At 44.4% G+C, this 23,226-nt stretch overlaps 1 protein-coding gene across 1 annotated transcript in view; it reads right to left on the bottom strand.

Annotated features, from left to right (window-relative positions):
- The window catches only part of LOC129109415 (collagen alpha-6(VI) chain-like), a 39,484-nt gene that overhangs the window by 6,616 nt on the left and 9,642 nt on the right, over nt 1-23,226 (bottom strand). Inside the window, 36 exon segments of the mRNA XM_054621482.1 lie at nt 831-842; nt 1,105-1,141; nt 2,684-2,719; nt 2,811-2,873; nt 2,920; nt 2,964-3,025; nt 3,141-3,176; nt 3,826-3,876; nt 3,955-4,017; nt 4,795-4,857; nt 7,389-7,451; nt 9,298-9,360; nt 9,445-9,480; nt 9,649-9,679; nt 9,681-9,700; nt 10,110-10,175; nt 11,689-11,751; nt 12,170-12,223; nt 12,754-12,798; nt 12,919-12,945; nt 13,028-13,099; nt 13,327-13,380; nt 13,534-13,626; nt 13,940-14,085; nt 14,477-14,555; nt 15,056-15,411; nt 15,515-15,543; nt 15,545-16,115; nt 17,208-17,777; nt 18,161-18,709; nt 19,712-20,272; nt 20,465-20,588; nt 20,591-21,081; nt 21,420-21,686; nt 21,689-21,976; nt 22,601-23,167. Coding sequence (XP_054477457.1) covers nt 831-842; nt 1,105-1,141; nt 2,684-2,719; nt 2,811-2,873; nt 2,920; nt 2,964-3,025; nt 3,141-3,176; nt 3,826-3,876; nt 3,955-4,017; nt 4,795-4,857; nt 7,389-7,451; nt 9,298-9,360; nt 9,445-9,480; nt 9,649-9,679; nt 9,681-9,700; nt 10,110-10,175; nt 11,689-11,751; nt 12,170-12,223; nt 12,754-12,798; nt 12,919-12,945; nt 13,028-13,099; nt 13,327-13,380; nt 13,534-13,626; nt 13,940-14,085; nt 14,477-14,555; nt 15,056-15,411; nt 15,515-15,543; nt 15,545-16,115; nt 17,208-17,777; nt 18,161-18,709; nt 19,712-20,272; nt 20,465-20,588; nt 20,591-21,081; nt 21,420-21,686; nt 21,689-21,976; nt 22,601-23,167 — 5,709 coding nt within the window.

Raw genomic sequence — 23,226 nt, 5'->3', positions numbered from 1 at the left:
TCATCAGAGTTAACTGTAACATTTTGGTCTTTAAAGGGTACAATAAGCACACATGTACTTAGCTCTGCCCTCTCGTGTCACTTCTGGTTCCAAAAAAAGAAGATAGCAACAGACAAAAACCAAGATGGCGACAGGCAAAATATCAATGTGGAGGCTTCAAAACCACGACAAGTCCACAAACCAATGGAATGGTCTTATGTGATGAACCACTTCTTATTTTCAGTTGCAACAATCGTTCATAATTAAACAGAAGAGGCAGAAACTTACGGTGACTATAAAACAATAAAACAATATAAATGATAGAGCCAATCTTACATCATTGACCTCTGCATTACTGTACGTAAACACAGATGTCTCTTTTAAAAATGATGAGAGAGCGTCATGTAACTGCTAACAGTCAACATCATCAGCTACAGGCATGACAAATGAAATATAAGAAGGGGCGGCTGTGGCGTAGTGGAGAGCAAGGTAGTTCTCCAATCAGAGGGTCGGTGGTTCGATACCCGGCTTCAGCAGTCGATGTGTCCTTGGGCAAGACACTTAACCCCAAGTTGCTCCTGAAGGCCATCGGTGTGGACTGATGATGAATGTTAGTTAGAGTCTGATGGTGGCACCTTGATGGTAGCCTGTCATCAGTGTGTGAATGGGTGAATGATATGTAACATACTACTGACTGTAAGTTGCTTTGGAGAAAAGCCTCTGCTAAATGACTCTAATGTAATGTAATGTAAGAAGTGACACTGAAAGGTCAAAAGGTGAATTAATGGAGAGTAGGCGTCACTGCTGGAGCTTTCTCTCTTGTACTTACCAGATAGAAGATGGATACATACCTTGGTAACACACTGTGTGGAGGAGAACACATATTATTTGTTAAGATTGAGATTTAAATTATTGCAGTTTTGACACAAGTCAGTAAACATAAAGAGATTTTATGGAGTATTTATGGAGTATTTGGTTACTTTCTGTTTTAAAACTTCATGTCTGTAATATGAACCTTATTGTGTTCAAGGCTAATAAAGGATCTACAGCATGTTACACACACACACACACACACACACACACACACACACACACACACACACACACACACATGTAAACACTCACCACAGTTGTCTCTGATGTAGCTGATCAGCTGACACTCCTGACAAAACAGACAATATGTTGTGTGAAAATATATATATAATATATAATAATATATAATATTTAATGTTGGCAGGTCGAGGGAAGTAAAGACTGAATAACAGCCACGGTTAAAGTACCGTATTTTCCGCACTATAGGGCGCACTGGATTATAAGGCGCACTGTCAATGAATGGTCTATTTTCAATCTTTTTTCATATATAAGGCGCTCCGGACTATAAGGCGCATTAAGCGAAACAAAACAGTCAGTCAGTCAAACTACATTACCCATGACCGTTAGCGGGTTGATGAGTTAATGATGTGGGACGGGGGAGCGCGTGTTGTGTTGTCAGAGCGAATGCAGAGTGTGAAATAAAGCCGACGTTTATTTACTCCGTCCACAAGAAGCCTTTCTCAGCCCTTTTGTTTCCCACACTCCTACAATATATAAAATACTGATAGCCTTGAGTTTGAAGTCTGCGTCGTAAGCGTGTCTCTTGACAGGAGCCATGTTGGGTCCTTATACACACACACTGTAATGTGATGGTGAACCTTATATACACACACACACACACACTGTAATGTGATGGTGAACCTTATACACACACACTGTATGTGATGGTGAACCTTATACACACACACACTGTATGTGATGGTGAACCTTATACACACACACTGTAATGTGATGGTGAACCTTATACACACACACTGTATGTGATGGTGAACCTTATACACACACACTGTATGTGATGGTGAACCTTATCCACACACACTGTAATGTGATGGTGAACCTTATACACACACACTGTATGTGATGGTGAACCTTATACACACACACTGTAATGTGATGGTGAACCTTATACACACACACTGTAATATGATGGTGAACCTTATACACACACACTGTATGTGATGGTGAACCTTATACACACACACACTGTAATGTGATGGTGAACCTTATACACACACACTGTATGTGATGGTGAACCTTATACACACACTGTAATGTGATGGTGAACCTTATACACACACACTGTAATGTGATGGTGAACCTTATACACACACACACTGTAATGTGATGGTGAACCTTATACACACACACTGAACCTTATACACACACACTGTAATGTGATGGTGAACCTTATACACACACACTGTAATATGATGGTGAACCTTATACACACACACTGTAATATGATGGTGAACCTTATACACACACACTGTAATATGATGGTGAACCTTATACACACACACACACTGTAATGTGATGGTGAACCTTATACACACACTGTAATATGATGGTGAACCTTATACACACACACCGTGTACCACACAAAACCGCTTCACGGTCAGTAAGCACAACCAGAATTAATCCATATATAAGGCGCTCCGGATTATAAGGCGCACTGTCGTTTTTTGAGAAAATTAAAGGCTTTTAAGTGCGCCTTATAGTGCGGAAAATACGGTACTTAGATCATCTACTGCAGTAAAAGCACTTAGATTACTGCATACCAAACCTTACTGAAGTAAAAGTATATATATGTAGTAAAAGTAGAAGTACTTACAGTCATGCCTCTGCCTCCAGGGAGACCTCTGGGACCCTGATGGAGGGGGGGGGGTATCATTACTACTTCATACTGATATCATCAACCTCATCATGTACTGAGGGTGATACCTAAAACAAGCTCTCACCTTGTGTCCTGGATGTCCCGGGTCTCCAGGCCCGCCTGAGGCTCCCGGCCCGCCGGAGTTCCCCTGGATCCACCAGACCAGAATTCAAAAGTCACAGAAGAAGAAAAACACTTTCAAAATAAGAAAACAAAATGGCGGCCTGTTGTCGCTCACCCTCGACCTTGGTTCCCTTTACGTCCTGGGTATCCTTTGGTTCCCATCTGACCGCTCTCACCCTGAACACACAAGAAACCGGACTGAACCGTTTGGACTCCAACGGGCTTCTTCTTCTTCATGTTTTGACTGCAGGTTGGATTTAGATCTCAGTCCTTAAGACGTGGATGGACTCACCTGTAGACCAGGGTAACCAGGGAAACCAGGATCCCCCTTAAAGAGAAGATGAGACGTAATGAAAACACTTTACATTTACACTTTAGTTCTTTTTGTTGTATCAGAGCACAAGCTATACGATATATTGATTCCACTTAAACACAGAGGTCTCCACTCAGAGGGTTAGGAAGCGACTTTGTGATGAAACATCGGAGAGACAAGAGAGGCTGACGGGGAAAAGTTGGAGCGATGAGGAGGCTGTGACCTTCCTCACATAGATACATAACCAACCCCTTTAACTGGAGCTCTCTAATCACCTCTTCTTCTGGGGCGCTTTCTTTCGGCGCAGGCTGAAAACTCACCTCTTCAAGAAATACTACCCCGAGCCTTCCACTTAGCACTTATTGTATTCATATTAGTTTGTTGCACTTATTGTATTCAGTTTGTTGCACTTATTGTATTGGTATTAGTTTGTTTCTGTACTTTTGCTCTGGTTTATGAGATGGACTTATGACTTCTGGTGACTAGTAGTTCTCTTGAATACCTATGTTGAATACACTTCCTGGAAGTCGCTTTGGATAAAAGCGTCTGCTAAATGACTGTAATGTAATATACTATATACTATATATTAATATACTGATATTCACACAGCAGCAGAGGACGTAAAGTAGACTTCAGTTTTCTGCTGTGAGGACGTCCTGTTCACCTTGGATCCTTTGGGTCCTGGAGGTCCGTAGCCGTCTTTTCCGTCCTGGCCCTGAGACACGGACAGACGGTCAGACTCACTGATGGAACAATACACTCACAGTATTCACAGTGACGCTCAGCTCCTTACCGGCATTCCTCTGGGTCCCGGTGTTCCGGCAGCCCCCTTCACACCGGGCTCTCCTGGTTGGCCCTTTAACAACAACAACAACAACAACATTACTTTACTCACTCACTAAATGTGACCTTTAAATGTCCTCCACACGAGCAGCGTGCTCGGTCCTCCACCAGACTGAAACATCCCAACTACTATTATGGGATGGATGGGGATGGAATCTGCTCCATCATTCAGTAACTAAGGTGATCCTCCGTCACCAGGTCCACATGTTCATGTGTCCAACATGTAGGTCCATGCAGAACTAAAGACATTCAATTATTCAGTCCCATCACAAGGAGACAGCTCTAAGTACAGGTGTAGACAAGTCTAGACCCGATCGCTCAGACCACATCAGGAGGTGGATCTACCAGTCCCCCTACGTTCAGACCCTCAGTTGTGGTCATCAGCTTCATGCAGAGACATGTCTGTTAGTGACAACAGGCCCATCTGGTATCAGATACCATTATTCAGAACATTCAGTCTCCTATTCATTAAACTCTGGTATCAGATCAGGACTCTGTATCGGTACCAGATCAGGACTCAGTATCGGTATCAGATCAGGACTCTGTATCGGTACCAGATCAGGACTCAGTATCGGTATCAGATCAGGACTCTGTATCGGTATCAGATCAGGACTCTGTATCGGTACCAGATCAGGACTCAGATCCTGATCCCAGGTACTGCTTCCTGTATCGGGACAGAAAAGTGGGCTGGGTGCGTCCTTAATGCTCCTCGGGCCGATGCGACCAGCGTAGAGCTACCACGCCGGACGGATGTGAACATGACGGGTTTGATGGAAAACATGCCCCTCACCTTCTGTCCGTTAGATCCACGACGTCCAGCTAATCCCGGGTCTCCAGCTGGTCCTGGTCCTCCCTGCAGGACAACCAACAGAGTCGGAGCAGGACTGACATTCAACATTCAGAACACTTTGACCCGTAAACACGTTATACATAACTATCTTTAAAGCATGCTGAGGCCTTTAAACTGACTACAAATCAACCAATCAGGTGCCTTACAGTCTGTTATGTCACATATAGGTGAGCAGCTAAAGAAGCTAAACATGTAGAAGTGTATGAGCTGCTAACTGAACCTGTAATGCTCATGAACAACGGCGTCGGCTGTGTGCAGTCAGGTCACACTGAACTAAACTGAAGTGCTGTAATCACAAACAGATCCAGCATGAGGTCATGTTGCCAAACTAGGAAAAATAAAAGAATTCTAATAATAGAGAAAAATAAAGTGAAAAAAAGAAAAGCTGAATAAAACAAAACACAAAAAATGTTTTGTGGTAAGAAAATAAAATCTGCTGGCCTCAATTAATAAAGTTTTACAGCCGACGTCTCTCGTCCCGTCACCTGCTGTCTCCTTTAGGTATAATTATCCTTTTACAGGAAGGAGGTGAAGAAGAGAGGAAGTAGGTGGTGAAGAGAGGAAGTAGGTGAAGAAGAGAGAAAGGAGGTGAAGAAGAGAGGAAGTAGGTGGTGAAGAGAGAAAGGAGGTGAAGAAGAGAGGAAGTAGGTGGTGAAGAGAGGAAGTAGGTGAAGAAGAGAGGAAGTAGGTGAAGAAGAGAGGAAGTAGGTGAAGAAGAGAGGAAGTAGGTGGTGAAGAGAGGAAGTAGGTGAAGTAGGTGAAGAAGAGAGGAAGTAGGTGAAGAAGAGAGGAAGTAGGTGATGACAGGAAGTAGGTGAAGAAGACAGGAAGTAGGTGAAGAAGACAGGAAGTAGGTGAAGAAGACAGGAAGTAGGTGGTGAAGACAGGAAGTAGGTGAAGAAGACAGGAAGTAGGTGGTGAAGACAGGAAGTAGGGTGAAGACAGGAAGTAGGTGAAGAAGACAGGAAGTAGGTAGGTGAAGAAGACAGGAAGTAGGTGAAGAAGACAGGAAGTAGGTGGTGAAGACAGGAAGTAGGTGAAGAAGACAGGAAGTAGGTGATGAAGACAGGAAGTAGGTGAAGAAGACAGGAAGTAGGTGGTGAAGACAGGAAGTAGGTGAAGAAGACAGGGGCCGTTTCTCAATATGTGAACTTCTCTGTACTTGTGTCCTCGTGAACTTGTGAAACGTCATCTAGTGCGGCCCAAGTACTGTTCCAATACACAAGTTCGCATCCAGCCAAGTACGGTCCAGATACCCGGATGTGTCCTCGCTCCGCCCATTATATCGAGGATGCATCGGAGGAGACTTGTGTGGACTTTGGACAGCCAAGTATCCCAGAATGCATTTCACCAGCAAACAAGAGCCGACAGTGGCGGAGACGGCTCACAACTGTCAGTTATAACTGTCTAAATACTGCTGTTGTTGTGTAACGGAATTTAGTTTTAACATTTTTTTAAGCGAGAATGTAGTTGTTAAGACTTAAAATATGCGGTCAATTTATCAAGATAGAGCCTGTTTGAAAAAAGCGCCGACGTTTGTCGGAGATGAGAGGACCAGAGAGGAGATATATATATATAGATATAGAGATATGAGAGGACCAGAGAGGAGACCGGGCAGTGGTGCTCATGCATCCCGCTGACAGCAGCCTGATCTCGGCTAGGCCTCTCCAGATGTGCCGCTGGCTCCGGTGTCTCTGTGGTTGTGGTTGCAGATGTAACACAAAACATATACATATTAATATTTTAATATTTTCTAAATGAAAACGAAAAATGGCAGGGTTGTGTTTTATATCATATTTCGTTTTATTGTCAATATATATGACTGAAGATAACCGGAGTAGGCGGGACCGACGAGCTGAGTTGGTGACGTCGTGACGTTGGTGACGTCATCAAGTTCGCTGCTGTTCCAATTGCAAAATGACGTAATGACGTAATGACGTAATGACGTAATGACGTACTGACGTAATGACGTAATGACGTACTGACGTACTGCGTCCTCCCGTCCTCGGGAGTTTGTACTCCCGAGTCGAACTATCCAAGTATGAACTTGCAAGTTTGCAAGTCCATACTTGACCATACTTGGTATTGAGAAACGGCCAGGAAGTAGGTGATGAAGACAGGAAGTAGGTGGTGAAGAGAGGAAGTAGGTGAAGAAGAGAGGAAGTAGGTGAAGAAGAGAGGAAGTAGGTGAAGAAGAGAGGAAGTAGGTGGTGAAGAGAGGAAGTAGGTGAAGAAGAGAGGAAGTAGGTGAAGAATAGAGGAAGTAGGTGGTGAAGAGAGGAAGAAGGTGAAGAAGAGAGGAAGTAGGTGATGACAGGAAGTAGGTGAAGAAGACAGGAAGTAGGTGGTGAAGACAGGAAGTAGGTGAAGAAGACAGGAAGTAGGTGGTGAAGACAGGAAGTAGTTGAAGAAGACAGGAAGTAGGTGATGAAGACAGGAAGTAGGTGATGAAGAGAGGAAGTAGGTGATGAAGAGAGGAAGTAGGTGATGAAGACAGGAAGTAGGTGATGAAGGTGATGAGGTGAGGCACTGACCTGAGTTCCAGGAAAGCCAGAGAGTCCTCCTGGTCCAGGACCCCCCTTCTTCCCTCTGCTTCCCTGCAGAGACAACATAAACTGGTTGAGGACGACTTCTTCAGAGGTTCATATCTGAAGCTTTTATATTCCTCTTTGATTCTGTTGATGCTTCTATCTTCTATTTCATCGGACTCTTTTCAGGGACTCAGTAACGTAATGAGTCTTCTCTGTTTCCCAGTAACCGCTGGGCTCGCTCAGTGTGTAACTATGGCAACGCAGAGTGTTCAGAGTAACATCTGTTTTTAGTCTTTTAACAACTCTGCCCTCTGCTGTTTGTATCGTAAGTTCTTTTTCTTGTAAATGAATCAATAAATGAGCTGGAGAATGTCCACGTTTTTTTTCTTTTCTGGCAAATATGTGAGTTTGGTCTCGCACATTTAGGACTTTAATGCTTTTATCTTGTAGAAAGAAGTTCTTTAGTTCAGTAGAAGGAGAACTTAACACTGTTCAAAGAGGCAAAGATCCTCTGAGCTACAGCTGAAGAAGAAGAGAAGAAATCAGCTGGAAGCTTAGATTGAAACAGGAACAGCGTCCTGTTTCAGTGTCAAGAGTTTCACAATAAAAGCAGCCTAGAACAAGCTGGAGTTATCTTCATCAAAGCTCTTCTTCAGACTTCCCAGTAGAACCAGAAGGTTAGTCTGGAGTTAGTACTGATGGAACATCAGCTGATCTAAGGATTCTCCTTTCATGTTACACACACTGTTGAACATGTAAATAAAACATCTGGAGTCTGGATGATGCTGTTTTTTATCGGTTAGAGGAGTTTTTATTGAAGCAGAGAAGAGGAGCTTCAGTTTAACTTTTCATGTGAACAGTTAGTTTGTCTGTGTGACAGAAAGTGTGTCATTACATCAACATGAAGGAGCCTGGAGGTGACGTTAAAAAAAGCTAGACAGCTGCTAATTATTCTGCATTTCTCATAAGAAGTTTTTCTTGGCTCACTAAATGTTTCCTTACATGATCTGGGTAATAATCAGTGAGGATTGAGAGTTGTAAGACTGTAGATGTTTTACTTTTGTCCCTGTTCAAGATCCACACATGGTTTCCATTTCACTAAACAGCTCCACTGAATTTCTCTGGAAGTCTGTCCGCCGGCCAAGAAGGTTCTCACACAGCCTGAACCTCCCTGGAGTTGGAGGAGTGATCCGGTATGCAGCTATGTTATGTATGCAGATAGGGGATGGTGCTGGTGGTGGGGGTGGTGGTGTTTGTGATGGTGTTGGTGATGGTGTAGGAGATGGTGTTGGTGTCTGTGTTGGTGTTGGTTTTGGTGATGGTGTAGGAGATGGTGATGGTGATGGTGTCTGTGTTGGTGATGGTGTAGGTGATGGTGTAGGAGATGGTGATGGTGTTGGTGATGGTGTAGATGATAGTGTAGGAGGTGGTGTTGGTGTTGGTGTTGGTGGTGGTGTAGGTGGTGGTGTTGGTGGTGGTGTTGGTGTCTGTGATGGTGTTGGTGCTGGTGTTGGTGTCTGTGATGGTGTTGGTGCTGGTGTTGGTGTCTGTGATGGTGTTGGTGCTGGTGTTGGTGTCTGTGATGGTGTTGGTGCTGGTGTTGGTGTCTGTGATGGTGTTGGTGCTGGTGTTGGTGTCTGTGATGGTGTAGGTGCTGGTGTTGGTGTTGGTGTCTGTGATGGTGTTGGTGTTGGTGGTGGTGTTGGTGTCTGTGATGGTGTAGGTGCTGGTGTTGGTGTCTGTGATGGTGTAGGTGGTAGTGTGTTAACCTCCATGTAGTAACGATTGTTAAAGGACTGAACGTCTCACTTTAATGGTCCTGAGGAGATGGTCCTGAGGAGATGGTCCTGAGGAGATGGTTCCTCTACCTGTTGATCGACTTCATGTTGGCAGCTGTTGTCTGATCACTTACCTGAGGACCAGAAGCACCTGGGCTGCCCTGAAGTCCTGGACCCCCCTTGTTTCCAGATACCCCCTTCAAAGACGGACAGTATGTCAGTGTGTATTAGATATATAAAGTTCTGCTTCAGAGTCTGGTGGTGTTGGGTTCCTCTCCTACCTTGTCCCCCAGAGATCCTCTCCTCCCGTCTGCACCCTGCACAGCAGAGAACACCACGTCACCTGATACACGTTTCACTTTTACATCATCGTTGAGGTTGAGGTTCACGTACAGACGGAGAACCACAACAAAATATATATATATATATATATATATATATATATATATATATATAAGGTATATATATGAGGTCATAAATCTCACCGGGTTCCCCGTGTCTCCATCCTCTCCTGCCCCCGTCGGTTCCAGGTAAACCCTGTAGTGACGGAGGAAGAACTTTAACTAAGTGTGTTTGAAGAGGTTCCCTTTAAATACAAACAGACCTTCAGGACTAGTAGAGGAGAACAGTTACAGTAGAATGGCTCTAAATACTACAGTATCCAGAATGCTTTGCTTGAAGATTCATCCAACAGTCTGAGTTTGAGGCACTACTACCAGCTGTGTGAAGCCCTCTGATTGGATGTGTAAAGTATTCTTAACTAAGCCATTCCTAACCCTTTCCATAGCATCCTATGGTCTCTTGGCTCAGGTGTCCTGTATGATCAGGTACCTGACCCCCGCCACCTGATCATAGCAGGACGTTTCAGACAGCCGGGTGTTGTGGGACTTGAAGTTGACCTAACAGCATTAGTCTCAACACAGATCCAGTGTTTGATGGTTCCTACCTGTAAACCTGGGTTCCCAGGGTCCCCTTTGGCTCCTGGACTGGTGTTATCAGCACCTGGTTCACCCTGTGGGACAAAACACAAGGGTCCTCAGTCTAAGTCCACCTAGAGGAGCCTCCAGCTGGGAATGGCTGCAGCTCTTTCCAACAGCAGACAGGGCTGGGATCAGATCTCATGTTCTGTCACAAGCAGATTTATAGGGAGGTCGTGTTTTTGTCTTCTTGCTAATTTTCTCCAGAATGTACAGAAGACTTTGGCTGAGATGTGCAGGACTCTAAGGGATCTGACATGTCAGATGTGGGGGTTTAGAAGGCCATCACAGTTTTATTGTGTTTGTAACTGTAAACACTGAGCCAACAGGGAGGACTCTCCCTCGTTCTCAGAACTCCCACATACATGCTGACCTGGCCTTTGAGAATCCTGGCACAACTTCACCTCCTTCTAGGGAGCAGGGAGGGAGGAAACTGTCTGAGGAAGTAACTCCAGCAGTACTTGGAGTATGCAGTACGTAGTACGGAGAACAGCTTTACTGCTGGACCACTGTGTTGTGGCCTGTGGTTGGTCTTAGGGCTGCTATCGGTACCTATGATACCCAAATAAACCAGTACCAAGTGAAACCAAACTTATCCGGTCCAAGAAACCTGCAAACAATCTTTTTTGTGCCCGGACCAGAAAATAATGACCTAGTGTCTAGATTAGCTTGAAGACAATCAATCTGCAAACGTTCTTTAATTGAATGCGATGTGTGATTGGCCAACTACAGCAGCAGCTACAACCCAGATAGCTGGGATTGGCTAACTGCACATTGGGGAGGCGAGGGGCGTGTTATCACTACTGCAGTTTAAAATACTCTTTATACTACTAATACAACGGTTTGTACCACTGTTAATACAACTGATATTACCATTTAGACTCCTGCTATAACTGTTTATACTACTGTATATACTACTGTTTATACTACTGTATATACTACTGTATATACTACTGTATATACTACTGTTTATACTACTGTTTATAATACTGTTTATAATACTGTTTATAATACTGCTATAACTCTTTATACTACTCTTTATACTACTCTTTATACTACTGCTATAACTGTATATACTACTGTTTATACTACTGTATATACTACTCTTTATACTACTGCTACTATTGTTGATATTACTGCTGCTACTTGTTTATACTACTGTTTATATGTTTACATATATATATATATATATATATATATATATATATATATATATATATATATATATATATATATATAAAACTGCTAATAATATTGTGCATATGACAAATAAAGACTTCTTAGTGCAGCTGAAAACGGGAGACAATTGTCTTAAGGGCAAACAATTTCCATGGTTAATATATAGTTTTAAATGACAAACAAATCACCCTAAAGTTCTCTCTCTATGAATAAGGGTTGTGGGGGAAGCCAGTGAGGGATCAGGACTCCTCTGATTGGTCAGGATGAATGCACACATGTTCAGATGAACTTCTTCTTCAAATGAGAAACGATGTCTGATCTGGTCAGAAATAAAAGAATAATAATCATCAAATCAAATGTTGGACTCACCGGATCTCCTCTGAGTCCTCGCTGTCCTTTAAGCCCCTCCTCCCCTCTGATTCCTGAGATACCCTGAGGACGACAGGTCAACCTGTCAATCAACCGGCCGGGGTCAGAGGTCAACGCCTCCCAGCTGATCAGTGTGGATGGACTAAAGGGTTTTCCTCTGAGTTACAGCAGGTCACTCAATAAATATATATAAAACATAGACATATAAATAATCCTATCTGCAGAAACATAAACGCAGAAAGAAGTCACAGCGATCATAATATTCACTACGGGTAATGATACTGCCAGTGGTAAATATCCTTTATTTCACTACATTCTCAGGAATATAATAATTCATTCTTTGCTCTTCGTCATACTTGGTTTGAATTAGACGTTTGATAAATATTAATATTATTCATGTTTAATAAGACTTGCCCTCCACAACACAAACACACTAAAGCGGAGTAGCTCCATGCAGGACATCAAGAATTCAAAGTCTTACTGGGTCTCCAGGTTCTCCTCTCTCTCCTCGAGCTCCGTCTGGTCCCGTCAGTCCCTGCAGACTCAGAACCAGAACCAGATCAGGACCCTGACTACAGGACATTACTAGAGATTCACTGTTCCTTCCTCATCCCACATCGTTGGGTCCACCCTCCTCCACAGAGAGACTAGTTGTAAGGTTTCCTGAAGACACCGTGGTTCCACCTGCAGCCTCACCACTAGATGGCACTAAATCGTACACACTGCTCCTTTAAGTTGACCCTCGTTACACAAACACACGGGTTAGCATGAACAATTAGCTAGCCAGCTAACAGCTCATTACATCTGTCAGTGACATTTCATCAGAAGAGATTATATTCCAAATTCATATTAAAATCCTAATGTCAGAGTGCAGAACGCCATGGTGGTACCGACTATCTGGACCTGACGAGTTCTCCTAACTGACTGGTACACATCTGTCGGTACCAGTGGTGCTTGTTGGAGGCATGCTGCTCTTTGTGTTGAATCCACGCTGAGGGTTGGAATATTGGAATATCAATATTATTGATTGAAATGAGGCTTTAGTCTGGATGCTGACGCTGGTACCTGCTCTCCGTTGACTCCGTCCAGTCCGTCTTCACCGTCCTCGCCCTGTTGGAAGAGAATCATCATCTCACTGCCGTCCGGCTCGGTAAATGAGATCAAACTAACCTGGGTAGACTTTAGTGTTTGTCCAAACACCTTTACATTCCAGCAGCTCTGAGTACTCACCCTGTTACCGGAGACTCCCCAGGAGCCCTGCAGACACAAAGCACCATCTGACAACATGCTCTTTTACATTCTGTCATTATGATGATGATTCAGATGTGAATGTAAGAACCTTCTGTCCTCTGGGTCCAGGACAGCCCTCCAAGCCCTGAGGTCCAATGAGTCCAGGAAGCCCTCGCTCCCCCTGCAACAACCAAACAGAGCCAGCAGTGAACCAGCAGAGTCCAGAAGGGACCAGCTCCGCTAACACTGTTTCATTTGGGATGTGTTCATGTCTTCAGGAACCAAAACATTCAAAAGTTGGCAGCACATGAAGGTAGCACACAGTCACACCGGTCTGTCAGGTCCTCAGCATCTCAACAGCACATTGAGCTCTGATGTTTCAACATAAACTGAATGAGGAGCACTTACAGAGACGCCCTCCTCTCCAGGGAAGCCCGGCTGACCCTTCTGTCCAGACGGACCCTGTTCATAAAACACAAGACCAGAAACTCTCAGATGTCAAAGGGCCAACCGCCCTAAAAGAAACTAATCTTTACAAGACAGAAAGAGGAACCGGGCCTGTTGAGGGTGTCAGACATCATGTTTAAGGGTTAAAGAGGCGTGTCTTCCAGTCACCTTTGACCCCGGGGGGCCCCGATAGCCACGGACGCCTTCAAGGCCCGAACATTTGCACATGATGTTGCAGCACTCCTTGTCTGACACCGCGTCCTAGAGAGACAGAGGACAGAGACATGAACAGAAATACTCCAATCACAGCAGAATGAGGAGGCCACAACCTGACCATCCAGCAGAGAGCTAAAGCAGCGATGAGCTGGTGTGTGCAGCTGAGAACGTAGGTGGGAAATAAACCACTTCCTCAACCTCTTTTATTTTCATTATTCACAATTTGCTTCCATTGCCTTTTGGGAGAACAACTGAGTTCTACACGGTGAATGTCTTCAAAGAGAGAGTTTCTGGACAAAACTAGCTCTTTGAGGCAGACGGAGGGTCTGAAGCTGTTCAACCTGAGGTAACGACTCACAATCTGTTGGAGGACGGTGCTGCCGACGCTCGGCATGCCGATGCTGAGAGGAAGCTTGTATCCGAACCCTCGTCCAAACTCCACCATCTGCAGCTGGGCCGGGTCTCGGGCCCCATCCAGGGCCACCGTCAGCAGAGCGTGGACGCCTGCACCCAAGAAACAAGACTACAGATCGCAGCTTTACCGACTTCCCTAAAAGACTCGGATTGGGATCAGGAGTAAAAAACGTGGCGGGAACATTCCTACTTCATCTAATAGCGTAGAAATACAGTCAAGTAAATCAATTACAAAGATGACACGCGAGTAGAGGTGACAGGGGAAGGAAGGGGGGGCAAAACCATGGAGAAAGAAAGACTATAAGAAGCAGAGGAAGAGGCACTGAAGAGATGAATGAAGTCCTCAACTAGAGCAGAGCGAAGATGGAGGAGAAGACCAAAAAACAGAAGCTGAGAAAAAGTGTTTGCAGAGTTTTGGGATGACTCAAACCAGTGAATAGAGATGAGGATCAATTCATCCAAATATCAGAGCAGGTTTTACCAGACTGTCGAAGCAGCTCAGATTCCTGCTCCAGTTTCATCACGTCCTCATCGAGTCCGTCAGAGAAGATCACCAGCACCTGGTGGGTCACATGTATGTAGATTTGTTTTTAATGTGACAGTACTTGGTAAGAGCTCTGCATCATGTCAGTGATGATCACATTAGCAGTAAACATCTTGCCTTCTGTCCTCATTCGTGTAAAAACATTTGGCCTGGTGATTTCATGTTTGTTGGTCCAGAAAGAAGCAGTGATGGATAGACATCCAAGTTTCCATAGACATTCACGCTCCCCTGAGGATGAAAGCTAACTTTCGGTGCTACTACTGAATTTTCATTTAGGGACAACGTCTGGTCAACACTACGTCCTGCTAACTCAAGAAACTCCCACCAGCCTCAGCTGTATTTTGTATCTCCTGGTAATTATGGCATGCTAATTGTGAATTTGGTAAACATGCTAAACATCAGCATGTTAGCATGCAGAACGTGCACCGTGGCTACGGAATAACAAGCCTTTGCCACCATAAGATACATTTCATGATGACCAATGGAAACACAACCAGCCAGCTGTGTCACTCTCACCTTCACTCTAGCTTTGGACTTGACCTTGAACCTCTCCTTGAAGGACTTCAGCAGGGCGGTGTTGAAGTAGGTAGGTTCTGATATCTGCAGTCTCATGACTTTATCCACTGTGTCACTGTTGTAGGCCTCGAAGTTTGTGTCGTACAAGCTCTGTCCCTCTCTACCTAGCACTTGAAAGGCCATGTTGGTCTTGACAGGTTCTGGACCGACGCAGCACAGACCTTGTACCGAAGAAACATAACGGACGATGTCTGGCAGGAAGGCCCGGAGCTTGTCGTGGCCGCTGATCAGCATTTCACCTGGAACCCTGTCTTTCTGAGAAATATCGAATCCCATGGCGATGTCAATGCTGCAGTCTGAAGCAAAGGGAAACACATCTTTACCTTGGGCAGCCAGAGACACAGAGGAATATGATGGGAAAGAAGGGGAACAGAGGCAAAGCCACACTTTTCAACTCACCACCTGGTGGGGGTGGGGGGTGGGGCGGGTGTTGGGGGCAGAACCGGAGGCTCATCTTTTTGGCAAATGGTGTCCACCAAATCCTTCTTGATATTTGGCAAGTCTTTGAAGTCATGCACAGTAAACAGCTTCTCTGGGGTGCCGGTGATCTGCAGGAGCTGCAGCAGGTGAACGTTTCCGACGGCAACGGCAAACACATTGATCCCCAGCTTCTTGAGACTGCGAGCTGCCACCCTCACGTCATCTTGAGAATCACCATCTGAGATCAACACCAGGTTCTTGGGGTTCTCACTGCGGCTGCCCCGCGACTCATCAAAGTAATCCTTAATGTGTTCCAAGGCCTTTCCGATGTTGGTGTTTCCACCTTCGTATTGCATGCCTTTGATGTGTGAGACACAATCCTCCATCTTGAAAAATCTGTTGAGGTAAAACTCATCCCGAGGATTTTCGCTGAACTGTGCAAGTCCAACACGCACAAATTCTTCACTGACGTTGAAGCTGCTCACCACGTCTGCCGTGAAGTTTTTCATGATTGTGTATTCGGGTTGTTTGATACTGCCAGACCGATCGAGAAGGAAGACCAGGTCGGCCTTCTCGCAAGCTGCCAAAGCAGAGCAAGAGAAAGGTGTTGGTTTACATTACTACTAAACCAGTTCAATTATCACTGTATAGGTTCATTCATGTTTGGCCACAACACACTCTCAACTCCCCAAAGAGGGTTGAAGTCTCTCCATACCCTGCTATTGACGAGTACTGATCAGGTAGGACACACCGGGGCAAAAGTCTCAAAATGTGACCAATACCTCTTGTGAGTGTTTTCCATCTTTCCGGCTCTACCCACACCTGATCAGCCAATCAGAATCTGGTTGGCACTCCAGATTGTCAAATGTGTTGTTTCTGAAGTCGGAGTGTATTGAGCGAACAAACATAAATAATGCTGAGCTATACATTCATGTCTTTATGAAGTACCATCATGTCAAAAGGGGCTGCTGACATGCAGTGATTGTTTTTTCTAATAATTGGTTCCCTCTGTTTGGTTCATACCTAGAAACACAGGAATTCTCTCCAACTGACAGCATTGATCCGTCACCTTCATTCCATGTGTGCATGTTAGATCTTCTTCGAACCACTTAGCCTCTTAGGGTTACTGGTGAATAGTTGTTAGATATGTGGATATACTTAAGGTTCGGGGATTTTTGTTCTACGTTGTGTATCTTTGACATTCCTTTACAGGATTTTTAATACTATGAATGTCATCTAGCTCATAAATCCTCACACAAAGTTGTTGAGCTCCTCATTGAAACAGATGGATGTGCAGTAAGGAGTTCTGCTTTCCACAAGGAAGGTGAGGGAGCAATGAACTATTGAATCAACGGAACACAATAAGAATCATCAGCACTGAAATTAATAACTAATAAAAGATCTGATTCATCCAAAGACACCACTTGACACTTACTGGGCTCAATACTGAAATAAAGATTTTTCACCAAATCAGGACTTTGGAATCATACATCATGTGAAATGTGATATCGCCTGGTTTAAGTGTAAATTATGTATTTTTGTTTGCTGAATTGATCTGTTAAATCTTCCAGTTCAGAAGAGTCAGGCCACCTTTTGGCCCTTCGAGCTATACATGAGAAAGATTTAAAAACATGCATGTCATCACCACAAACGTACCGTGACACATTCTTACCGGGCTTAATGCAGAAGACAGAAGACATATTTCTGTACAGAGTTTCTAGTCCCTTAAATTCGTCCACGAAGAAAACTTTGGATGTGTCTCCACCAGCCATGGTATTCAGCTGAGCCTCTGGGGCTTCTTTCACTCCGATACTGACGACGATGACCCCGTTGTTTCTCAGTGCATCAGATGGCTCTTTCAGTTTGTAAGGTTCGGTGGCTGCCCCGTCTGTGATCACCATGAGGATCTGAGGCACCTTGAGTGCTCTCCGGCCGCCGTATTCAGCGTTAAAGAACTGTAGCGAGTAGTTCAAGGCCTTGCCTGTGTAGGTGTTTCCTTCTTTTGGCTTAACAACTGGGATTGCTGTCAGAACTTTTCGTTTGGAGTCAGAGTCATCTAGAGTTAAATGAGTCTCGGGATCATTCGAGTAGGAGATGATCCCAAAACGAGTGTGGTCCTTGCCAACTGTGGTTTGGTTCACTACTGACTCCATAAACGTCCGCATACTGTCATATTGTGTTGAATTTATGCTTATGGAGGTGTCCACCAGGAAAATGATGTCAGCTTTTCCTATCTGACAATCTGGTAGAAGAGAACAAAGACAAAGAGCAATTAAAGAGTGTTAGTCGGTAAACTGAGACCTGTTTACTTCTCATCGGCCTCACATGAAAGAAAGTCTGTAACCTACGATTAGAAACAAACACATGTGATTGCCATCAAATGAAAAGTCAGATAACAAGATAAAATTAACTCCCCCCCCCCTGTAGTCAGCTGGGTTGGTTGACAGTAGAGCTATGGCAGAGCTCAGACTAAGTAACCCCACTATAGGGACAATTAGGTTCAATCCTAACTGTAAAGCCAGAAAAAGACTCCTTTGTGAGATTAACCTAAAGGCTTCATGCTTTTATAAACTCAGTCTGGTTACTCAACATCTTTTTTTGTGGATGGTCTCAAACTTTTCTTACCTTTCTCACAGATCTTCAAGGCCACCTGGCTTTCCAAGTCCTTCAGACCATCAAAGTCCTCCTTACTATACACCCTGTCCAATGATCCGCTGATCTCTACCAGCTGGGTGGTGTTGGCTTCCGCCACTCCGATGGCGTAGACCACCACTCCTTTGGCCCTCAGAGCCGCGGCGAGGCCCTTGACCTGGTCTTTGGACTCCCTCACTGTTATCACTATCAGCCTCTGCCTAATACCAGGACGCCCTCCTCTGGTTGCATCAAAGTACTGCGTCACCTCTTTGAGGGCCTCTCCTGTGAGCGTGCCTTCATTCATCTGCTTCATACCATCGATGGCTGACAAAATGTCTTTTCTGTTGTGACTGTTGAGGGAAAACTCCAGTTTGGGTTTCGTGCTGAACTGCATGACACCGACGTGCACCTCGTCCTGCCCAATGGGGGTCTTGCTGATGACAGATTTCATGAAATCTTTCATTTTCCCAAAGTCTTCCGTAGAGATGCTCTGAGAGCTTTCAGTTAAGAAAAAGATGTCGCCCTGTACATCTTTGCAAACTGTGGACACAGATCACAGAAATGATTACGTGGTGTTCTTGTTTCCACACTTGTCTTGCCTTAAACTACCCCGAGTCATCGGGTATGAATGAGATTGTGGGAAATAAGACAAGCTACGAGGGGTGTGACCTTTTAAATGACTTGTTCAAAAGCAACTAGCTAGTCAAAGTGAAGTAAACTCAAATTGGTACCTTTAGAGGGCTTTGCTTAAAGAATCTCATGCCCAAATAATTGAAGGGCCTAGATAACGCTGGAGTTACAGTCACTATCTTCCAGGCCCTGTTTTAGGAGGGATTAAACCTCATTCAAGGTAACTTTCCTATTGGTAATACTGCAAATGAATAAAAGTTCAGCCAATCAACATAACCCCATTTGTCCCTACAATATTGGTAATATTGGAAGGGTTAGTTTAAGTACTGTATATTCTTCTAAAACTTACTACAATTCTTTTTAATTGGAGATTTATATCACCAGTCTTCTTACCTACTATCCATTTTCTGAGATTAATGATGTTCTACAACAGAACGTGGTGTTAGAAGTTGAAAGATTAAACAATATTAATTTGTTAGGATACAAGACAGTGCAGCTCCCATGAAAATGTACCAGTGCTCAAACTTACATCACTGAGTCAGTTTCTTCCTTTTTTGATATTTCAATTTTTGAGCTGTAAAGTCTGCTGTGAAAAAACGTCTTCACTGTTCGGTCCTCTCTGTCCTGCTACAACATCTGAACTAGCAGCATTTTGACTGGTACTCTACGGCTTATCAGAGAGGGTGTCCATTAACAAACGCCAAAAGCAGAAATATAAATTATAAATAAATATTCAAATACACCTGGTCATCCTCATCCTGACGTGAACAACACAACATACTGTTGACTAGGGTTAAGTTTCAAGACTGTACTTTAAGTGTTCTTGAGAAAAAGAAGACGATCCGGTTTGACTTCAGCTCTCCATTAACTAAATGTACATTTCAAAGTCCAGTCTAGATAAGTTATCCTTACCGTCCTCAGAACAGAACTCTGTGATGATCTCGTTGTGGATGGCATCCAAGGCATCAAAATTAGTGACAAAGAAGGTCCTCTTGCGGTCCCCGGCTATCTCTTCCAGCTGAGATTGAGTTGAATTTTCCACCCCGATGGCGTAGACGGTGACACCCTGAGCCCTCAGTTTTTCAGCGGGAGCCTTGACCTCATCAGTGGATTTTCCATCTGTGATGACCACCAGGTACTCTGGGACTTTGTGACCACGAGTGACCTTGGCTCTCTCAAAGTGTGAGACCATGAATTCCAGCGCTTTTCCTGTTTCTGTCCCACCTCCATCGTGTTTAATACCCAAGACGGCGTTCTCCAGTGACTTGGCATCTGAGTGAGCGGTCAGATCAAATTGTCTCGTTGGCCAATCTGCATATTTCACAATCCCCAGGCGGACATATTCTTTCCCAATACGGAAGGTTTTTAGAAACCTGATGATGAAGTTCTTCATTTTGTCAAAGTCTTTGTGCTCAATGCTCCCTGAGTCGTCCATCAGGAAGAAGATGTCTGCTTCGTCTTTTTGCACACATGCTGGAGAGGAAAAGCAACTACAAAAGTTAGTTCTTTCACAAAGCCAAAGAGAGGGAGGTTAAAAATGAACATTCCAACACAGGGGAATATATGTGTAAAGACTTAACTAAAGAACATTGACCAGGGATTTCTGGCTCTCACTGTTCATTCTTTTTGCACATTAAGTGACTATGAAAAAACACTGGTTCAAACCTTGATCGTTGCTCTTGTCCTTTGCTTTCTCAATGAGGTTTTGACACAGGATCCTCTGCAGGCTCTGCTTCAGGGGCTTCAGGTCTGTGAAACTGTTCACATTAAAAACATGCCTATCGGGGGGGGGTGATTGGCCATCTTCTTCAGTTCAGTCACGCTAGCATTTTTGATTCCAACAGCGTAAATGGTGACCCCAGCCCGACGGAGATTGGTTGCTGCGTTGCTCACTTGGTCCTTGGATTCACCATCTGTGATCACCACTGCCACCTGCTGGAAACCCTTTCCGCTGTTTTTACTCCTGCTGCCCTTTTCCTCGGTGAAGATTTCTTTCAGGGTGTAGTTTAAAGCTTTTCCTGTGTACGTACCGCCTCCACGGTAAGGCAGGATCTTGATGAACTGGAGGGTTTCATCCTTGTCATTGAAGGTGTTGAGGTAGACCTGTGCTGTGGGCTTTTCGTTGTACGTAACGATGCCCACTCGGACTCTAGAGGGACTGACATCCAGGCCGCTCACAAGCGAGTGGAGGAAAGTGCGCACCAGCTGGAAGTTGTCTCTCCCAATGCTTTCAGACTCGTCAACGATGAACACGATGTCGGCCAAATTGGCTCCTTTGCATTCTATGAAAAGAGTGTAATTAGTTACTTGAGCCATCTTGAAGATGAACTATATTACAGGATGCTTATTATGTAGGTCCATCCAGTGGTCATCATTTTGGTGATTTGCGATTGTAACAGTGGCTAAGTTAAAACAATGTTTTTAGAATTTCTTTCAATAAATGACCTTCATTTCAAAATGAAGTATGAGCCAGAATCATTTTAGCAGAACTTATAATGTCATTCTTATTTGTTCCTCACTGCCTGTAAAGCATGGCCTCTTCCAGACACTAACTGAACAATGACAAAACATGGAATACAGTTTCCCAAAGATCTCAAATTTTGATGAATGATGTCCTTACCTTCAGTAACGACCTCCTTTTTCGGGGTCAAGAAGAAATCCTTCAAAATAAGTACTTCAGGAGTTTTGAATGCGTACCGAGAATCAACAAACAAGCTTATATCATCCATGCTTGCACCCGCACTCATCCCAAAGACAGTCACCCCTGATGATTTGATCTTTTGAGCGGGCCTGGACACAGAATCATTGGACGCTCTTCCACTGACGACCACCAGGTACTGGGGGGTTCCTTGGTGTGCACGGCCCCCAGCCTCAGGGGTAAAAAGTGCGTGTTGGCGTACGTCAGAGCACTGCCCAGGTTTCGTGGTTGTTTGGGTCGTGGGCGCAGGCGGAACCGTTTGACAGCAGCCTTGATGTCCGCTTTAGATTGAGAAGTATTGAAACTAAATTCAACACTGGTATCTTGACCATACTGGGCCAAACCGATGCGGTAGGTGGACGCTCCAACGTTAAGTTGATCGATCAAGTTGAGAAATTCAGTCCTAAACCTGGAGACATTTGCCGTAGCTATGCCACTGTCCACCAGGAAGAAAATATCTCCAAACCTCTCCGCCAAAGCTGAAAGCAGAGAAAAACACAATAACATCTTTGAACAGTACAGTCAAGGTGTCAGTATGCTCAAACAAAGAGCTTGTTGGTCTTTTAAAGTGTTGGTACACCCACAGACACATGAGGGGCCAAATAATTCAGACAGTATGCTTCCAAGCTTTCAGGCTTCACACCAATACTTTGTTCAAGTACAAGCAGGTGCAACCCCATGAATACCTGTTCCCCATTTATACAATGAATCCTGTCTTTCTACGATGGCCATCCTTGAGTGGGCCGTTTGGAACGGCTACACTTTGGACAGGAACGCATCGGAACCTTTTTAAAAAAAAAGAAAACATCTTCCTGTACACATCCTGCAATTCTCAAAACAGACTTACTGAACATGATAGTAAACAGTTGAACTGTTTGAAATGCTAATACTTATGTAACAGTAGCAAACAAATAGTGAAGTAGATCATCAGGGTAAGATTCCACTTCTGGTTAAACAAACAAACAAACACAGGATGATCTCGACTTCATCGAACAAAACCTCTGCCTTTATGAATTTCCAATGTTGGCTAGATGTTTTTATATTTCATTGCAAACTTAACACATGGACAACTAAATACAGTTTGCTCTAATCCTCTGCCTTACCTTGCCTCTGATCCTCCACAGAGATGCAAACAGTTTGCAGCAGACCTCTGGTCAGACTCTGCAGAGCCTGGTAGTTATCGATGGAGGACAGGAAGCGCTCTGGAGGCCGGTTGGCGATGGACTCCAGCTCTGTGCGGTTGGCTGCTCCCACCCCAATGCCAAACACTATAACTTCCTGATTCCTCAGGTGCTGGGCAGTCGTTTTCAGATAATCTATGGATTCTCCTTCTGTGATGAACACAGCGATCTGAGGAACCTGCTGGCTGGCTCGGCTCCCTGTGTCCTTGTTGAAATAGTGGAGGAAGTCCTTGGCTTGGGTTTTTGTGGAGGGAAGATCTTCCACTGCCTTCAGCAGGGACTTTTTGTCCATGTGATCCTTTAGCAGAAACGACGGGGATATTTCGTCGCTGTACTGAGCGAAGCCGATCCGGACTTTGTCAGGGCCGATTTCGAGGGCTTCGATGATGCTGCTGAGAAAAGTCCGGACCTCCTTAAGGTTATCTTCGTAAATGCTGCCAGAGCCATTGACTAGGAAGACGATGTCGGCCAGGCTGGCGTTTTCACACTCTGTACCGGAGGAGAGAAAGGTCAGCTCTTCTTCATGCACAACAATAGGTGTTCTGGGA

The sequence above is a fragment of the Anoplopoma fimbria genome, chromosome 20 (assembly GCF_027596085.1).
Source record: "Anoplopoma fimbria isolate UVic2021 breed Golden Eagle Sablefish chromosome 20, Afim_UVic_2022, whole genome shotgun sequence".
Taxonomy (NCBI): domain Eukaryota; kingdom Metazoa; phylum Chordata; class Actinopteri; order Perciformes; family Anoplopomatidae; genus Anoplopoma; species Anoplopoma fimbria.
The sequence above is the reverse complement of the archived record's forward strand: the minus strand, read 5'-3'. Positions and strand labels throughout refer to the sequence as shown.